The sequence below is a fragment of the Falco biarmicus genome, chromosome 2, assembly GCF_023638135.1.
Source record: "Falco biarmicus isolate bFalBia1 chromosome 2, bFalBia1.pri, whole genome shotgun sequence".
Classification (NCBI taxonomy): Eukaryota; Metazoa; Chordata; class Aves; order Falconiformes; family Falconidae; genus Falco; species Falco biarmicus.
The window spans coordinates 90,477,610-90,494,385 of NC_079289.1; the positions used below are offsets into that span (position 1 = coordinate 90,477,610).

Genomic DNA, 16,776 nt, shown 5'->3' on the forward strand with positions numbered 1-16,776 from the left:
CAAGAAGGGAACTGTACTGCATGGTGGCAGCCAGGTGGCTTCCAGCAATTGGACCAGCAATATTGAGCTGCAGAGAGCTGTAAATGCTTCACGGAGGGCTCCTTCCCATTTCCCAGGGCTAAATCAATGGCCTAAGCTTCCTCTTTCTGTTTATTTCATGCATTTTGCTTCAAAGCCAGTTAGCAGATCAATACTGACTTGTATTCTGAAGAATGAATAAACTTTATTTATTTTTATAAATAAATAAGCTCCCACTAAACTTCCCCAAAGATGCTGAAGATTTAATGGCACTATATAGAGAGACATCTTCAAAGGTAACGATGCACAAAAAGGATTAGCAGAGAGTGGTCAAATTTGTGGTGTTTACAGTTCAGGTGTTTTGTGGACGGGTATGCAAAATACATGAAAAACATTGGTTGTCAGTTCTAAGTTTGCTGTTGCTTATTAATGTCCACACTAGAATTTTGAAGAATCTTCCAGTTCCTGTGTACATCATTTATTTTTATACACAATTTGGAAACTAGACATAACAGGTAATAGAGGAAACAAAGAAAAAACAAAGATGGCACCTTAAAAATAAAGTTCTTCTCACTGCACAGTGTCAGGAGTTTAACACATACTAACAAAGAAATGTTATTGAGAGACATGTATTGTCTCAATACGTGCAGAGTGTTGTGCATTTACCACACTGTTCTTTACAGTCCTCCATTACACAAGTAACTTTTCTATTTTGTTCTGTAAATATTTGATTTCAAGGGCTCTTGCACTGATTAGATTCCTTCTAGGAAAGACTAGCAGATATTACGAAGAGGACAGTCTGGGGACACTTGCCATCTCCCTGGCTCCATGTATTACAGAAACACTGTATATCAGTTTACCTTTGCAAATGGAAATCTTTCTGCTATCAGATTTACAACTTACAAAGAGCATGAAAGTAAAATCTGAAATAATAATGTAAGGATTTTTTTTTGGTCATCATACCTAAATCACTACAAATGAAAAAGGAGACAGTTCTTGAATCTAGGGTCCTGATTTAATTCAAGTGCACCACAAGTGCTTACTTTTAATATTAAATAACATCTCTAGAATTTATCACACTCACCTATATACTGCAGCACACTAAGGAGTTTTAGAAGCCAGTAGACCAAGCACTCAGATGGTGTAAAAGAATGTAAAGGCTCCATTAGTTTTAATTTATCTACACCAATTACAATGTGGTAATCCATAGTGATGTTTTACAACAGGAAACCAAGTTACTTGTCTCTTAAAGGTTTAGTGAAGCTCCACCTGCCAGTTTTTCACAGCAGACTTCCTGACAAGCCCACGCTGTCATCTCCCTTAGACACTGGCAGTCCAAAGTACATACTCTTTGCTAGTATATGAAGATAATTTCAATTGTTTCTAGTGTTTTGCTGTACAGATACAAGTTACTGTATATATGTTCCCCTAAAATGACATCTTTTACTAAGATCTAAAATGTAAATACTTTTATGGGGTGAACATGATATCATATCTAAAATACACCGTAATCTTCTAACTCTGTTTTCTTGACACATTTGAAAACTAGCAAGTTACTGCAATTTACCTTTCATATCTATTCAGCAGAATTCCTTCCTTCACATTTGCTTGAGTTATTGAGGGGCATATGCTAAAAACAGTTACATGCATTAGGGCTCCCCTTATCTCAAAGGAAAATCAAATGCCTCCCACAAGTTTTCCTGCCATTATCAGGCCTTTTAAGTACCTGTAGTAAAGGGGTTGTCCAATAAGACTTAGCGTATTGCAGTGACATAGATGCTGGAAAGGTCTCTAGCCAGTCTGGAAACTGCTGCTTCTTCCCTTTCCATCAGTAACAAGTAAGTCAAGGCAGAGATACTACACTCCATTTCAAGCATGACATCTTCTAGTTAAAGGAGACAAAACACTGGTGTCCATCCCACATTTCTAACCACAAAATAAAGAATTCTAAAATATTTCTTTTAGATCTAGTTATTGTCTTGAAAATAGGAACCAGTGCAACTGGAGCAGTCCAAAAAAGGTTTCAACACCACTATAAAAAACAAGACAGTGTCTCTCATCACAAACACAGAACAACAAATTTTGTTAATACTTTTACTCACGTGGTACAAAGCAGTTTCTGGTCCAGATGTGCCCATGACCTCTTGCCTCAATGAATCCATTTGTAAACTAGGCAACAGCGAGTAATGACTTGGACTACTACTCTTATCTCCCTTCTTTTTGGACTTTTTACCAGTATCCTTTTTGCTATTCCTTTGAAACATGTAGTCTTCTTGACCTATTTTCTCATTGCTCATATAGCGAAGCAATGAATTTTCTGTTGAAAGAAAAGTAATGCAAAGCATCATTGTGAATTGTTGTATGTAAGTTAATCCTGCTTCCCAAATATATAATATTCTTGCTAAGATCTACTGTCAATTTTAACTCTTCAAGACTATTCCATTAAAAAAACCAGTTTGTTTCTTTGGTCTGGATATAATAAGAAAGAATCTTTTGGTTCTTGCATTTTCTGGTATCTTTGGCAATACAAGGAACAGAATACAAAAGAAGGTCCACATCAATAAATTTTGTCTTGAGTTTTCAAAAACACAGCAATAATACACTTCTGATCATATCTGTAATCTTTTGTTTAAACAAGATTCTAACGAATACAAATGACTGTGGTGCCATGCATTTAAAAGTGATTTACTTTGAACATTCATTTGAGGTTGTTTACCGTATCATCCATACATTCCCCGAATACTCTTCCAGCATCTACCAGCTTCTAGCTGAGGGACATCCTGAGCCAGAAGCAATGTTTGTGAATTTAGGAAACCTCAGCAGATTTGTCTTTCACGAACTTGTCTGGTCTTTCCTTGTATTAATGTGAACTTTTAGCATACACAGCCTCCTACAGTAAGAGATTCCTTAGCTTGAACCCAAACTGCATGAGGAGCCAGCTTTCTTCTTTTTAACCAGCACTGGACAGAGACATTTGATGTCTCTTGGGTCTTCTTTTGCAAAAGTGACAAACCTATCTCCTTACTTCATTCCACACAAGATTTTATAAACCTTTATTATGTCCTGCCTAAATTCTCCCAAACTGATAATGGCCAGCCCACTGAACTGACCCCAGTTTGGAAGGACTCCATGTATCTGATCATCTTTGTTGTCTCCTAAACCTTCAATTATACTGTTTTCCTTAAGAGATGAAGAGACTGGAACCGCACACCCCCCCACCATGGGCAAGAACTTACACAGCAGCACAAGAATACTTAATTCATCTTGTATTCTTTTCTTAGTCATTCCTAATAGTTTCATTTTTTGAAACCTACTGAACGTTTAGTTAATATTTTTATCTATCTATCTATCTATCTAAATATCTATCATCAGTGTAATGTCTTGTACCTCGGCAACAATAGCCATGTCAGAAGTTATCATTCTGTATGTGAAGGTATGTATCTGAGCCTCACAAACCAGAATTTTGAAGAACTTATCCTCAATGATTTTGAGGTGAATCCCATGCTGCTCTAGAATGTTTTTCATCCAAAAAGAACTTACAAAGACAGAGAAATACGATATATAATTCTCATTTAAACATAACAGTATTTATCAGCAATAACCATACATTTGTCCTCTAGTATCAGAAAATTAAGGCCAGTTTCAAAATGGGCTGGATAATACAGCTGAATCAATGAAATGCCAATACAAAGTTAGGCCAAACTGCAGGGCTTTGCAGTCATGATTTTCTTTTGCCTGGCTGAGCAACTTCCTCAATCCTAACCAAGGCTCTGCAAAAAATTAAGTATAGATAACGAAGAACCCAAAGCAGGTTCACAAAAATATATACCTAGGGAAGCAGCTAAATGAGGTTGATATATATAGCTTAAAGCATGATAAAACCCATAATGCCTTGTACAAGATATGTGTTCAGATCACTTACCTCTCCTACTATCTCTTTTTATTTTATTGGGGTCTTCATAATCCCCCACCCAGTTATATTCTACTGGCATAGAAATAGGCCTTAGTTTCCCTGGAAACAGAGGAAAAAATTGAGATCATGCACCATAAGGCAGCATTAAACTAATATTCTTTAGAAGAAAGAACAAATTACGTGCTAAGCTGCTGTTCTACAGGGTTGCTTATGAAAGAGGATCCAGCATCGCCTCTCAACGAAAGGTTAAGACAGGAGTTCCGTTTTCTTTAACAGACGAGAAGCAGCTAAGTATTTAATGGAATTTTTAAGTTTAGAAAATAAATCCGGTGCCCTACAAAATCACCATTGGACTGATGTTTGAGACTGACAAATGCATTCAAATTACTTTAGTTTTCACTGAACAATATCTATTTCTTATTCTGGAAGCCGCTGGCACTCACATGGAAAGAACTGTTTTAAAGTACATGTGAATTATTGGTAACAGAAATGTGTCCACATCGCTAGAGTACCTTCACAATTGGCATCTTTGCTGGTGGGCTTAAAAGATCCATAAGTGACTGAGTAAGAAAGAAAGCAGAAAACCTCTGCATGTAATTTCTTTTGTAGCATTTCATCCACAGAAAGCAAAGTACATTACTATTGGTAAATTCACTTTGATTTCAGACAGCAAGAGACAGAATAGCTGAAACTATTATATCTTTCAAATTTTGATTTGGAAGCTGCTGAGTTGATTTTAAAAAATGCTGTAAGCTATGATTTCTGATTAAGGATTTCACAAATACAGTGGGAAATTCAGTGAAAGTGTGCTATGCAACTTAGTGAGGTTACTTAAAAGTGGTCTAAAATTTTTAGCAAGTTTAATAGTATATTCAAACAAAACACAGAGTAGCATGGTGTATGGCACAGTATCTGGCAGATTGAAAACAAAGTATTTTTACATGGACAGCCCTCACTCTTTTTTTAATAGATCTACTGGTCACAAAACCAAAAGGTGGAAAATAGTTTGTTTTTAAAAGTAGCAGAGCTTAAAAACTTCAGAATTCTTGTTAATTAATTTAGTAAAAAACTCCTACATAAAGGTCACCAGTCTTATTCCACATTTATGAGGATAAATCCACAATACGCTAAAAAAGAAAGACGTGTTTATAATAAAACAAATATTCAAACATCTACCTATTTAAGTACAGTGCCCATGGAAAATACACCAATACCATGCAGGCAGCATAATGGTAAAAGGCAGTCTGGTCTTTTTAAAAGATTGACAAAAGAAGGTGTATGTTCTGTACAGACCTCAGGATGAGATCACAAATACATCATGGCTCAGGAAATACAACATATATACTTAACTTTTTATTTATCATTTACTTTACTGTTTATGGACCCACATTTAAGTCTGACCAAAGCCGGTGAGATTTAAAGCACACAGTTAAGTAATTTCTTGTGAGGATGTATTCAACTCATGTTTACTTGATCAGAAGGAACTTTCAAAGGTTACTTTTTCTAGAAACACAACTTTGTGAGGCTGAACGCATGATATCTTATTAAAAGGACCTGAACACCTAAGAAGAAACAAAAGCTACAAAATCTTGTGAAGTCTGATTGTTATCAAAAAACTTTAGCCATAACAAATTTTCTACAAAATCTCTAGCTGTTCAAAGTGTATGTTTTTTTGTATCTGGCAGTAAAATGGCAATGACCAAATCTGTTCCTTTCCTTAAAGTCAAGTCTCATTTGCCTGCTACCTCTGCTAATCTCCTTCTTGTTAACCCCCCTGGATTCCCTAAATCTGTTTTCCCTGGTGACTACACTCAGGAAAATTTCTGCCTTGGGATGTGAACAGAAGTTTTCCGAGGCCAATTAGCAACAATTATACAACAGCTGGAAGCCAGTAAGAGCATGAAAGAGAAATCTCTTTGTTAATATTATCAAAAAATACCCAAAGATTCCAATAAAGAAATTATGGAAGGTCCTATTAACCTCTCACGAAGGAGGACTGAGAAATATTTCTTAAAAAAACTAACACCACCACATAATAAATGATGAGCACATGTTGAAAACAATTATTTCTCTAGGCCTTGGAACTCTGTTTGACCTTTTATTATGGGTCACCATAAGCCAGAAGAGTGTTATTGTCATTTTCCAGATTTCTGTGAAATCCTAAGGTTGTGCCTAGCCACAAATCTTATGCTAACAAATGCCATGTGGGAAACTGTATAATTGAATGCTGAAGTGGTAATATTTTTAGAAAATAAACTTAAATGAAAATGGACTTGATGGTGTGAATTAATTAAAAAAGAATTGAGATCAAAAGTGAAAGGCTGTGTAACAAATATGTTAAATAATGACTGATTTTCAGTGCAGTCTTTGATCCATGTATTTGTAACCTTTTCTGCTAACAGAAAAAAGGCTAAAAAAGCTATCCTGTAACAAAATAATGGACTCAGCAGCCCTTGAAGAAGAAATGTGTTGTTCTTCACTCTAGACCACCAGTATTAAAGTTTAACATCCAGAACAGAGAGTACATCTCTGTTTATGGAACTGACTGCATCATGGAAATACTGGAGTAATAAAACTGATATATCACTCTGAAAACTTAGCAGTTACGTTATACGTTATGAACATGGTTAGAAACCACCCAAAACTACCTGAAATCAAAAGGATTCTGAGGATTTTGCAACAGGATTGTATAGTTCTGTAGAAAGGGTGCATTTTACAAAAATGCATCCTCTAATGTTGTGCAAGCACATTGCTCCAGGTCTTGAGGATACCTTACATGGCTCAAGCTCAATTTATATCAAGGTTCCCAGGTGATTTTGGAGCTTGGCCACAGGATATACTAAACCTACATTTCTGCATAAATTAAGTCTATTTTCTTCTTAAAGGGATATGATGTCAGGATTATTATAACTCCAGCATACAGCTTGCGCCCAGTTTTAAAATTGAAATAAAATAGCTACTAGGGTGAAAAAATATTCAAGTGTGTGTTCAGCTAATATCATAGCAGTCAAAATATCATTTTTAAGCATGAGATTTCCTCTTCATTTTCTTCTATATCCTAACAACTTTATGACTGCACGATTTTATACTTGGCGGTAGAAAAACAGTTCTCCCAATCCAAAGCTGAAACAAGTTACAATACTAGCTAAAGGAAGAGTTCTGACAGATTCAAAGGGATAATAACCAGGAGCAGAAAGGTCTGAGGAGCAAAACTCTCACCAGAAATTGTTCCTGAGTTCTCACCCTAAATAAGGCAAAATCCAAGATGTGGAAGTAGCATGACTACATGTGTGCATTTACATGCAAAATTCTTTCTTAGACAACTCATAATCTCAAATAAAGAGGAACTGCTATATACAGGAAGTCATCAGTTCCCATATAGGAAGTTACAGGAGGTTAATACAGTATTGCAAAAAAAGCATACTATCATCAGTCATATTTCAATCCTGGGACTAAAGAAAATTAAAGGTTTAGAGAGTAGTGCAGCACAAAAGCAGCATGTCATCTCTTGGTAAATCTGAAGTGATTTTGATCTTTAAAACTACTATACCTGGGTAAATTTTTGTAATGCTGAATTCCTTAACTTATGCAAGTCTTGCCCTTATACTGGGAGAACAATTCCATCCTGTATTTTTAGTAAAAAAATGCGGGCTTCAGCCAGTTGTTTGGTTTTGGGTTTTTTTGGGTTTTTTTTTTATAAAACGATACTGAAGCATAATCTGGAAAATTAAGCTAATAACAAAATGATAGAATTTATATTCACAAAGATCTTCAATATAAAACTGGACTTGCCCTCCCTATCATAGTATATAAGTACTACTTTCTTGCTCAGAAGCTCTTAGGTTGAAATTGGACTAAAGTAGTACAGAATTCTTAGCAAAACCAATGGCCGCCAAAATATTTTCACGCTTAAAAACAACAGCAGATGCACAAAAATCCTAAAATCAACAAATGGTGATTATCCTTATTAGATCAATGCCATACCATATGTTGGTGTGCTCTCTCTCCTTCCAGGACCACTTGTTCTTCCTTTCTCGTATTCATAGCAGTATAAAACTGCGTCTTCTTCAACCACATTAAAGCGTTTCCGATATTCCTGGTCAAGAAATGAGTTTGGAGATTCGGATCCTGTATGAACCGGCTTGCCCACTATATGTCTGCCAACATCATCACATGGGAGATTTCCCTTTTCATCCCTTTAGTAAACAGGAAAGGTTTTTAATACACTGGGATAAGACATCGATTTTTTGTTTACTGTGAATATTTCAATAAACATGGGAATACGTCAATATTTCATACAAGCAGGAAACGGATGCCGTCGCCCAACATCAAGATAACACATCATATCTACATATGTATGCATGTATGTGCCAGTTATCTAACACATCTCTGTTTATTCAATTATTTTACAGACTGTATCCATCTTACTAGTTTCTCTTGAAAAGAATGACAGAAATAAAGCTAATGTGCAGTTACTCTTCTTTTCTTTTTTTTTGGAGTCTACCTAGAATTTTGTGATTTAGGGCACAGTACTAATAATATTGACCTTACTTTTTTTCTATTTGCATTTTTAAATACATCAGGCAGTTTTAAGACACAGCTATATGGCAAACGTGCACAAATTCAATCTAGTTCTTCACAAGCTAACCGCAAAGCAAGAACCAGAGATTGATGATGTACTGACATTTGACCTAGTCTTGCACAATCAATTGAGGCCTAGAAGTTCTATAGGTACATCCATGCAGTACCAAATAAGGTGTGTAGCACCTGATCACGAGCTGCTAACCCAGGACAGCAAAGCATTACGAGGCACGCACTTTGCAGTTTGTATACAGATCACCAAGATGATTGGTTTTTCCTTCCCCACACCTCCACCTCACTCTCTGAAAATGCAAGCTACTTAAAGGCATCAAACAAGAAAGCAAGTGGTACCTGGGGTAAGAACCTTCTCCTTGCACAGTAAACCTCCTGGTTGGACTGTGACTACAGATGGCTGCAAAAGACCTCATCATACAGTAATTTCTGGGCAGCAAAATGCATGGGAGGCAGCCAAGAGAGAAGCTGGGCCCTCCCACCATTGTCGGAGTACTTCCACCCCTCTGGACTGCCATGCGAGTTCCAAGCTGGCCAACGTGCTGACCCATACTTGCCTTGGCACCCTCAGACTCCATCTGAGGATGAAGCAAAGCCTCCTCATGGGATCCAGGCAGCCATGGAGGATGAGAAAGGGCCATCCTGCTTTGGCTGCGACAGCACCACACCACAAACCCTCACTGACCACTATGCTCCCTTTGCCAGGCTGCCTTCCCAGTGCAAGAACGGTGTTGGGTTAGTGAGGGGGGCTGGTGCAGTCCCACCATGGCTGTGAGTTCATCTCCAGTCATGGAATGACTTTCTGTGGTGACAGTGCTGGGGGACCTTGGCAGGTAACATGATGGAGACTGACATAAAACAGCCAGATAATAATTAGTGCTGCAGCTATCATCAGGGGCTGGCACAAGGAAGCCTCTTGCCATAAGGAGGACAACCTGATTTGGAGGGATCTTTACTGTGAGCACAAAGAGAAGTGCAGAGCCACCACATCCTTTGCCACAGCCCTCTAGAGATGAGGGCTTCAGTTCTCACCCCCAAAGGTATTCAACCAATTTGAGCAGGCACTAACTTACGACCAGCACTTGTAAGTAACGAGCACACAGCACGTGTTGGTCCCTCCTTCTCATGCCATTCGTATGCAGTTATGTTGGCAGCTGTACTATCTGTGGGTATTGTCACCAAGGCAGGATGAATTCAGGGTTTTACAATTTACATCCTTTTACTCTATTCCAGCAACAAAAGGAGGGTTAGTTTGTTTGGGGTTTTTTCCTTGGAATGGCAACAACAAACTGAAAAACAGATGCTGAACAGTCTGATAATACTTGAAATAAAGACATGCTTAAATATAGTTAATCATGGACAAAAAAAACCCTGATGAAATGCCAAAACAGATTATTCAGAAACACTGTACGCTATGTGATGGGTTTGAAAAATGAAATATACTCCACTAGGATTAAGCTGATGAAAAAATTCGAATGTACAAAGCTTAATCTCTCTCTAAGATTACCGCTTGTACTAATAGGTATTATAAGATTTAATCAGAATTGTCCAAACTACTGCATTATCATAATGATTTAAGAAATAATATTAATAAATAATCAAAATGCATTTTGAAGATCTCAATTTCTACAGCAGAACTCAAACTGCTGAGCAGTGAATATTCACTAAAAATACTTCAAAAGAAAGGATGCATTGCCTATCAAATAAAAGTATCTTTGTGGTGGTAAACATAATCAGTAACAGTATAAAGGCATTACCTCTTTAAGATAGTAAAATTATAGTTTCAGGAGCAACAGGTCTTTACCATATAACTATGGCATTCAAAGAGAAACTAAGACTATTTTGGTTGGGGTTTCTTTTTGAAGCTTTTTAATGTTAATCAGAATTAAATACTTTATTTTTTCTGTGGATTTTCTGAAAACCACATCCTCAAAATATTTTCACAGACATATTCAATCCCTACTGACAATGTTTTTGTTTAATTAGAAGGAAAATAAATTAGTGTACTAGACTGTATTCTGTTTGTCTCTTTGTCATTTTAAGACAGATGCTAGAGAAATTGTGCTAGCAAGTTCAACTGTGTTGTATGTGTCACATTTGAAACAGAATTGCAAGTTTTTTCCCAAGAAATAAAAATCAACAGACGAGGAAGGGATGAAGAAGGAAGATGGGACTCAGCTTATGGCTTCACGAAAGGCTTGTGACATCACCTAAATCATGAAGTGGAAAGTCACTCTTTTGCCCTGGGAGGTTTTTCATATCTCTGAAGAGTAAGAATTTATCATAGAATCACAACTTCTCCTCCCCCCTAGGCAATTTAATTTGCCATATATCTCACTCTTGAATAACCCCCAGGAAAGCCTTGTCATTATCAGGTCATACATCTTATTAATTGGGTAGAAGAGTTACTGATAATAAAGTCTAAGAAAAACTCAGCTACAAGAAACTCAGGTATAAGAAAGGACATGCTGCCCTTATGACCTTTCCAAGAAAGTTAACTAAAAGCAAGAAGTAATTTAAAAATACATTGCTTGGACATATGATAGCCTGTGTCTAAGAATATGGAAGCTTTAAAAATACTGATTTCCCTTAAATACATTTCTAGACCTCTAGGTAGCTACTTCAATATATTTATAGGCTATAATTCTCGCAGAATTTTAGGAAAGCAACATCTGTGTACATCATGGAATTAGACTGAAACACTTGAGGTCGTGTGACAATAGGGTAATGAATCTGCACGGAGGAGCTGCTGCTTTTCTGGCTCAACAAGCCCGAAGACCTGGGAGAGATGAAAATGCCTGTTCCAGGTGGCAGGTCAGAGTAGCAGAAACATTTACAGGGAACTATAATATTCACTGCAGAACTAACACACAATCCTAAAATTTGCTCTAACATCATCAAATCAAATGTATCTAAAAAAGAAAACACCATGTCAGAACAAAACTGCTCTTGCTGAAGTTGAAAGTTTCTTATTTTTATCTCAGCCTCCCTTGTTGCATCATGGCTATTAGGCAAGGGGACAGATATGAACTCTTTTCCTAGTTATACATTCAGGGGTTCAGATAATTTTTCCTCTTCTGAAATAGGATGAGACCGTTACGGACAACAGATTATCCCATATTTGACAAAATAGGGTACTGAACCTTCTTTTCTAAAGGCTACTGTCTATTTTGCAGACAAGACACTGATTCAGATCATTGTGGGTCTGATTCAGCATATCTACCCTTAATAATCAGTTCAGCTGCAAAATGAAGTATTATCAGCCTGATCCTGCAGGGCAGGCTGATAAATGGGTAGGAACAGAATAGTCAGTTACTTTACAAATATTTTTCACATTGAATTGTACCAGAAATGGTCTTTTTTACCTTGGAACATAAGGTTCTGTTGGAGGAGGGGGTATGTAGAGATCCTGAAGGGCAGAGCTGTCTCTTTTTGTAGGTGTGCTGATCGTGCTGGATGGCGTAGCAACACTGCTTGTAGGACTTCTAGGAATAAGAGGCTGGTTCAAAAGAGAGAGAGAAATAATCACTATTATCCTTATATATTATACAGTTTTAACTGAAAAAGCTATAAACATTCTATAGTTCAGAAAGCTAAAGAAATAGTTAAGAGTTCTAATGTTTTGTGTGGTTTTAAACTGACTGAAAAAACACTCATGCTAAGGAGACAGATCTACAAATGGATATGTACTGTGCTTTTAAAATTGACTCCTCTGATTACATCTTTTTCCCTTTTGCACAGCAAGATTATTGCCAATTCCCATAAAAACAGCAATCAGTAGAACCACTGGTGAAATCTTAATGAGTAAATAACATACAGAATCCAGTGAATTCCTTAATTAAACTAACATTAGTCAAGAAAAATTCTAGTGTTTACAGTGAAAGGTGCATAAGTAAGCATTAAACTGAATGTCATCTTCCCCCATCTGCTCTACAGCTTAAGAATGAACTGTAAAACCTTCTGCTTATGTCTGCAGATGCTGTATAATCAGGTACTGTGTCCTCAGAGCACACGTGCTATGAGATAGAATAAAATGGAGATTACTATTACTCTTCACTCCCCTGGGCACACTCCTCACAAAGTAATGTTTACTCAGAGGGAAGGAAATTGTACACTCCTTGCAGAATAATGATGCATTCTAGTTGTCATTTCAGTCCAAATGGGATCCCTCCTCTTAATTACGTCTTCCCCCACGCCCTGCCCCGAATTAGACACCCCTTTTTCTTCCTCAACTTAATTATCTTGGCTAGCAAAACAATGACTAACCATTTGAAGACTTTATTGTATCACTGTAAGGCTGGAAATTATACTAAGATTTTCTAATAGTCTCTATACAGGTACAGAAAATTGAAATGAGAAGAAAACTTTGACTGCTTTAGTCTACTCAATAACGTCTGCCTAATAACAAAAGCCTTATGTTGCTCAGCTTGTGTGACAGCTGAACTCAAGCAGAATAAAAAGCAAAAAAAGCAAATCAGCAAGTACAACAGTATATTCGTATACCCTAACATTAATCTGATATTAAAAACTGAGTTTTGCTTTGAAAGAGTTCTTTCCCCTCCATCTTTTTGGAAGTGAACTTGAAGAAAGAAATATTGGGATTAAAGAGAGCTCATCATACCTATAACTTCTGACTTAAACAACTACTGGAGGACACAAACGTTTCACATTGTATTAACAGTTGAGAAGCTCTAAATACTGACTGAACGGGTGCGTAGAAAGATCCTTCTGCCAGCATTACTAAGAATACTTCATGACAGACCAACAGGGCATTCCTGTTCAGAATAATAAGTCCTTATTTTTTAGCTATTAATCTTGACACTGTATTATTATGCCTATACTGCAGAAAACCCCAAGAGTTCAACAGCAGGAACTTTTTCAAAATGTTGGCCTTTCAAAAGCTAGCAATAAGCCTTTCCAATTTATGCTTACCAAGCAAAGCCCCCACCACTGTGTACTTTTTTTCAATCTGTATGTAAGAATAATGCCTGCCACTTAGGAAACCTTATCCTTTAACCAGTTACTGCCTTGTTTTACAAACACAGCTGTTTCAGAATTTATCTCAAACATGACAAAATGTATGCTTAAAATTTTCTTGTTAAAATTTTGTAAGTCCACCTTTAGAGCCACAGCTATAAACTAAAACAAGTTTTCTCTTTTTGAATGTTAGAAAACCATCTCCTGTAAACAGTGATACTGTTAAATTCTTTCCTAACTCATTAGAGTTAACATGAGTATTCTGTAGCAAGGCCAATGAAAGTCTGCCAGTATTTACAGGAAGAGAGGGAGAAAGACACACACACACAAAACCAGACAGGTAAAAGACTTTACAACCACTAAAAACAAGAAGACAGAGTCTGCATAAGTAACAATAAAGTTGGTAACAAAGCTGGGTAAAAAAACCCAACTACCTAACGCCCCTCCCTTTCAGAGAAACAAAAATCTTATCCTTTAAATTTCTATCTGTAACACTGTAGCCATAGACTTTCTTGAACTGCTCACTAATATGACATTTGTTATTTCCTTTCTGATACTTGCACTGCTATGACAGGTACCCTTTGTGGCTTGCTGAGTAGTTTGTAGAATTAATTTTCATCATAAGACAAAAGCATTTTGTAATCTAGACCACGTTTACACTTGTTAAGCCTAGGCTGTTGTTGGCTCATACTGGCAGGAACACTGAGAAAAGCTGGGAAGATGGATTTGCTCTTCACTTTGAGGAAGAAGACAGCCCTTTACCTTACTTGCATGAATAGGTAGAGAAGAGGAAAGGGGGCCCTTGAGACTGGACCAGTGGCAATCAACAGGAGTGTATGGTTTCTGTCATGTAAGAAAAATCATGCTCAAGCATAATAGCGATCTGGACTTACAATGGGTTGATGAGCCTCTGGTGGTTCTGACCAGCTGCTGGAGGGCTAGACAACACAGGTAAAGAATTTCCCTTGTGTTACAGCCTGGAATACCTGGGATTAATTATTTAAATACTGATGACATGGGCTTAATTTCTTAAAAAATGTTTTTGCTGAAGCCTGAGTATTCTATTGGGTAACTTCACGCTTCACTAGCCGCTGCTAATACACAGCCCAGACATACAGATCATTTTGTCCTCCAGAACAGTTTGCTGGAAGATGCTGGAAATCAGGTGGGGTTTGTACGTTTTTGACAAATGCCTGTTTTGGTCCATCTTTTGGCTCGGCAAAGTGGTTAAAACAGTGAATACAGTAGAAAGAAATGGTATTCAGTCTACCACAGAAAAACACAAGCTATCCAGCTACCTGAAGGTAAACGGTTTCCCTCAAACTGTCCCCATGTCAGACACTTTCAGAGGTGAAACTACAGTGTAATTGGTGAGTCTGAATGACTGTGGTATCTCACGGGATGGCAATGTGGGTACACCTTCCCAGGGCACCTGAAGCTTCCAAGGGGATAGAAATTGGAATAAAATCTAATACAAGTGGAAGCACAATCCTGTAGGTTGTCTCGAAACATACTAGGATGTCTCATATGTCTCATATCTTTTCCATATTTGGGTCACATTGCCAAAGTCAAGTCTCCAGCTTATTTTCACAAAAACAGAAAAGCTGTGTAACTAGAAAAAAAAAAAAAAAAAAAAAAGACACCCACCCCCCCCAATTTAAAAATAGGCCACCACCTTTTTTTCTTTTTTTTTTCTTTTTTTTTTTTTTTTTTTTAAATATATTTATCACCACTTCACCAGTAAATCAATAGCTCAGTAAGACTGGTATATGGTAAAAGCGTTCAAATGTTCCCTCCTGGTAGTAGCTTAACACACTGAGAGCACTGCTGTAACTACCACCTTGTGCTGCAGGAGTTCAGCTTTCATTTTATAAAGAATTACAATTCTTCAGGCCCTCCTTGTTAAAAAAGAGCCTTCAGAACATGATCTGCAGGTATGCTGCATCTACATGGCATTTTGCATTGCAATTTAAAGACCTCAACTGTTCAGTTCGAGTTAATTTGTGCACCTGCAAGTAAATTGGCTCATGCAGCTTTCCAGTTCAATGGCAGCCATTCAGTGGACCATATGCAGGCACACTGAACAGAAGAACACATGCAATTCCATTCAAATATTTCTGAATTAGATCAGTCTTCGAGTCTCTCAGTCTTGGAGATCAGTGTTATCATTGAGTTAATTCTCTTCCAAGGACTAGAACTTTTTCCTCCTGCAGTCCCTTTTGGTAGGCTGGCCAGGGCATGTGGGATTGCTGAAACAGCAATAAAACTAACGAGTTTTCAGGTCCAAAATCTTAAATACTTGACCCACAGGAATAGCCTGACAAAGAAAGTTTAGAAGTTACATATTAAAACTGGAATAGCCTCAAGAAGGTCCCACAAAAGACCCTGCATCAATCTCAGCCCACAATGACAAACACAACATCTGTTATTTCAATACATTCTGGAGTATTATTTCTCAAACATTTTGGATGCACCATCCTCCTTCAGGATCATCAGTCTTTATGGACCCTTTCCCAAATTGTCAGTTGGCCAGGGAACAGATAACCAATGGTCTTTACTTACAGCAGCTCAGTTTCTCTAACGCAGGGAAATAAGAAGTCCCTGTAAGTACTGACTCACAGCACACAGACACTTAACTCGCCTCTCCTCCAGAAGCTGCTCTGTCCCTGGTTAGCTCTTCTCCTGTGGTCCCTGCCTCCTTCTCACTACCAGGGCCTATTGCTGCTTTTGCCATCCCCAATCCTGAAGGAAGTGAGAGGGTGCCCCCAGTAAGTCAGCATATTATTGTTGCTTTTTCTCTCTAAACAATGAATATAACTAATATTTAATATATACTATGTAAAATTCTTTTAAATGTTTTTTAAAACTCTGACTCTTTTGTTAACTCTCTTGGAAGCTGCAATATACAGTTTGAGAAAGATTGCTCCAGAAAAAGACATACAATTTTTGAAAATATAAGCAAAACCAATAGAAAATTTAAAGTAGTAATATCTTTACACAGTATTTGCATCAGTAAACAGATTTTACTGCTAAATATATATTTAATATTGGATCAAAGTTAGGACAATTTATTGAACAGAAAGTTTCTAATAAAATAAACTTTTTATAAGACCAACCATGACATGAAGTAATGACATACTGTAACTAATTCATACTCTGTAGGAAAACCCAGCCAGAATCCATTTTAATAGTGCTGCAAAGAAAGCCCAGTCCCCACGTAGTTAAAAGACAACTAGGCAACTGAAGAGCAAACAAGTTAGTACTTTATTCAAATT

The 16,776-nt window shown here is 37.2% G+C and overlaps 1 protein-coding gene across 5 annotated transcripts in view; it reads right to left on the bottom strand.

The window, feature by feature from the left end:
- CNKSR2 (connector enhancer of kinase suppressor of Ras 2) overlaps nucleotides 1-16,776 on the bottom strand; it is a 220,812-nt gene that overhangs the window by 80,291 nt on the left and 123,745 nt on the right. For 3 of the 5 annotated variants that reach the window (XM_056329479.1, XM_056329478.1, XM_056329481.1), the window contains 4 exons: nucleotides 11,890-12,023; nucleotides 7,916-8,127; nucleotides 3,941-4,030; nucleotides 2,121-2,335 (listed from right to left, as the gene is read on the bottom strand). In XM_056329479.1, the coding sequence (XP_056185454.1) occupies nucleotides 2,121-2,335; nucleotides 3,941-4,030; nucleotides 7,916-8,127; nucleotides 11,890-12,023 (651 nt within the window). The remainder of the gene's footprint in view (nucleotides 1-2,120; nucleotides 2,336-3,940; nucleotides 4,031-7,915; nucleotides 8,128-11,889; nucleotides 12,024-16,776) is intronic. The other 2 variants (XM_056329480.1, XM_056329476.1) reach the window with 1 other exon arrangement.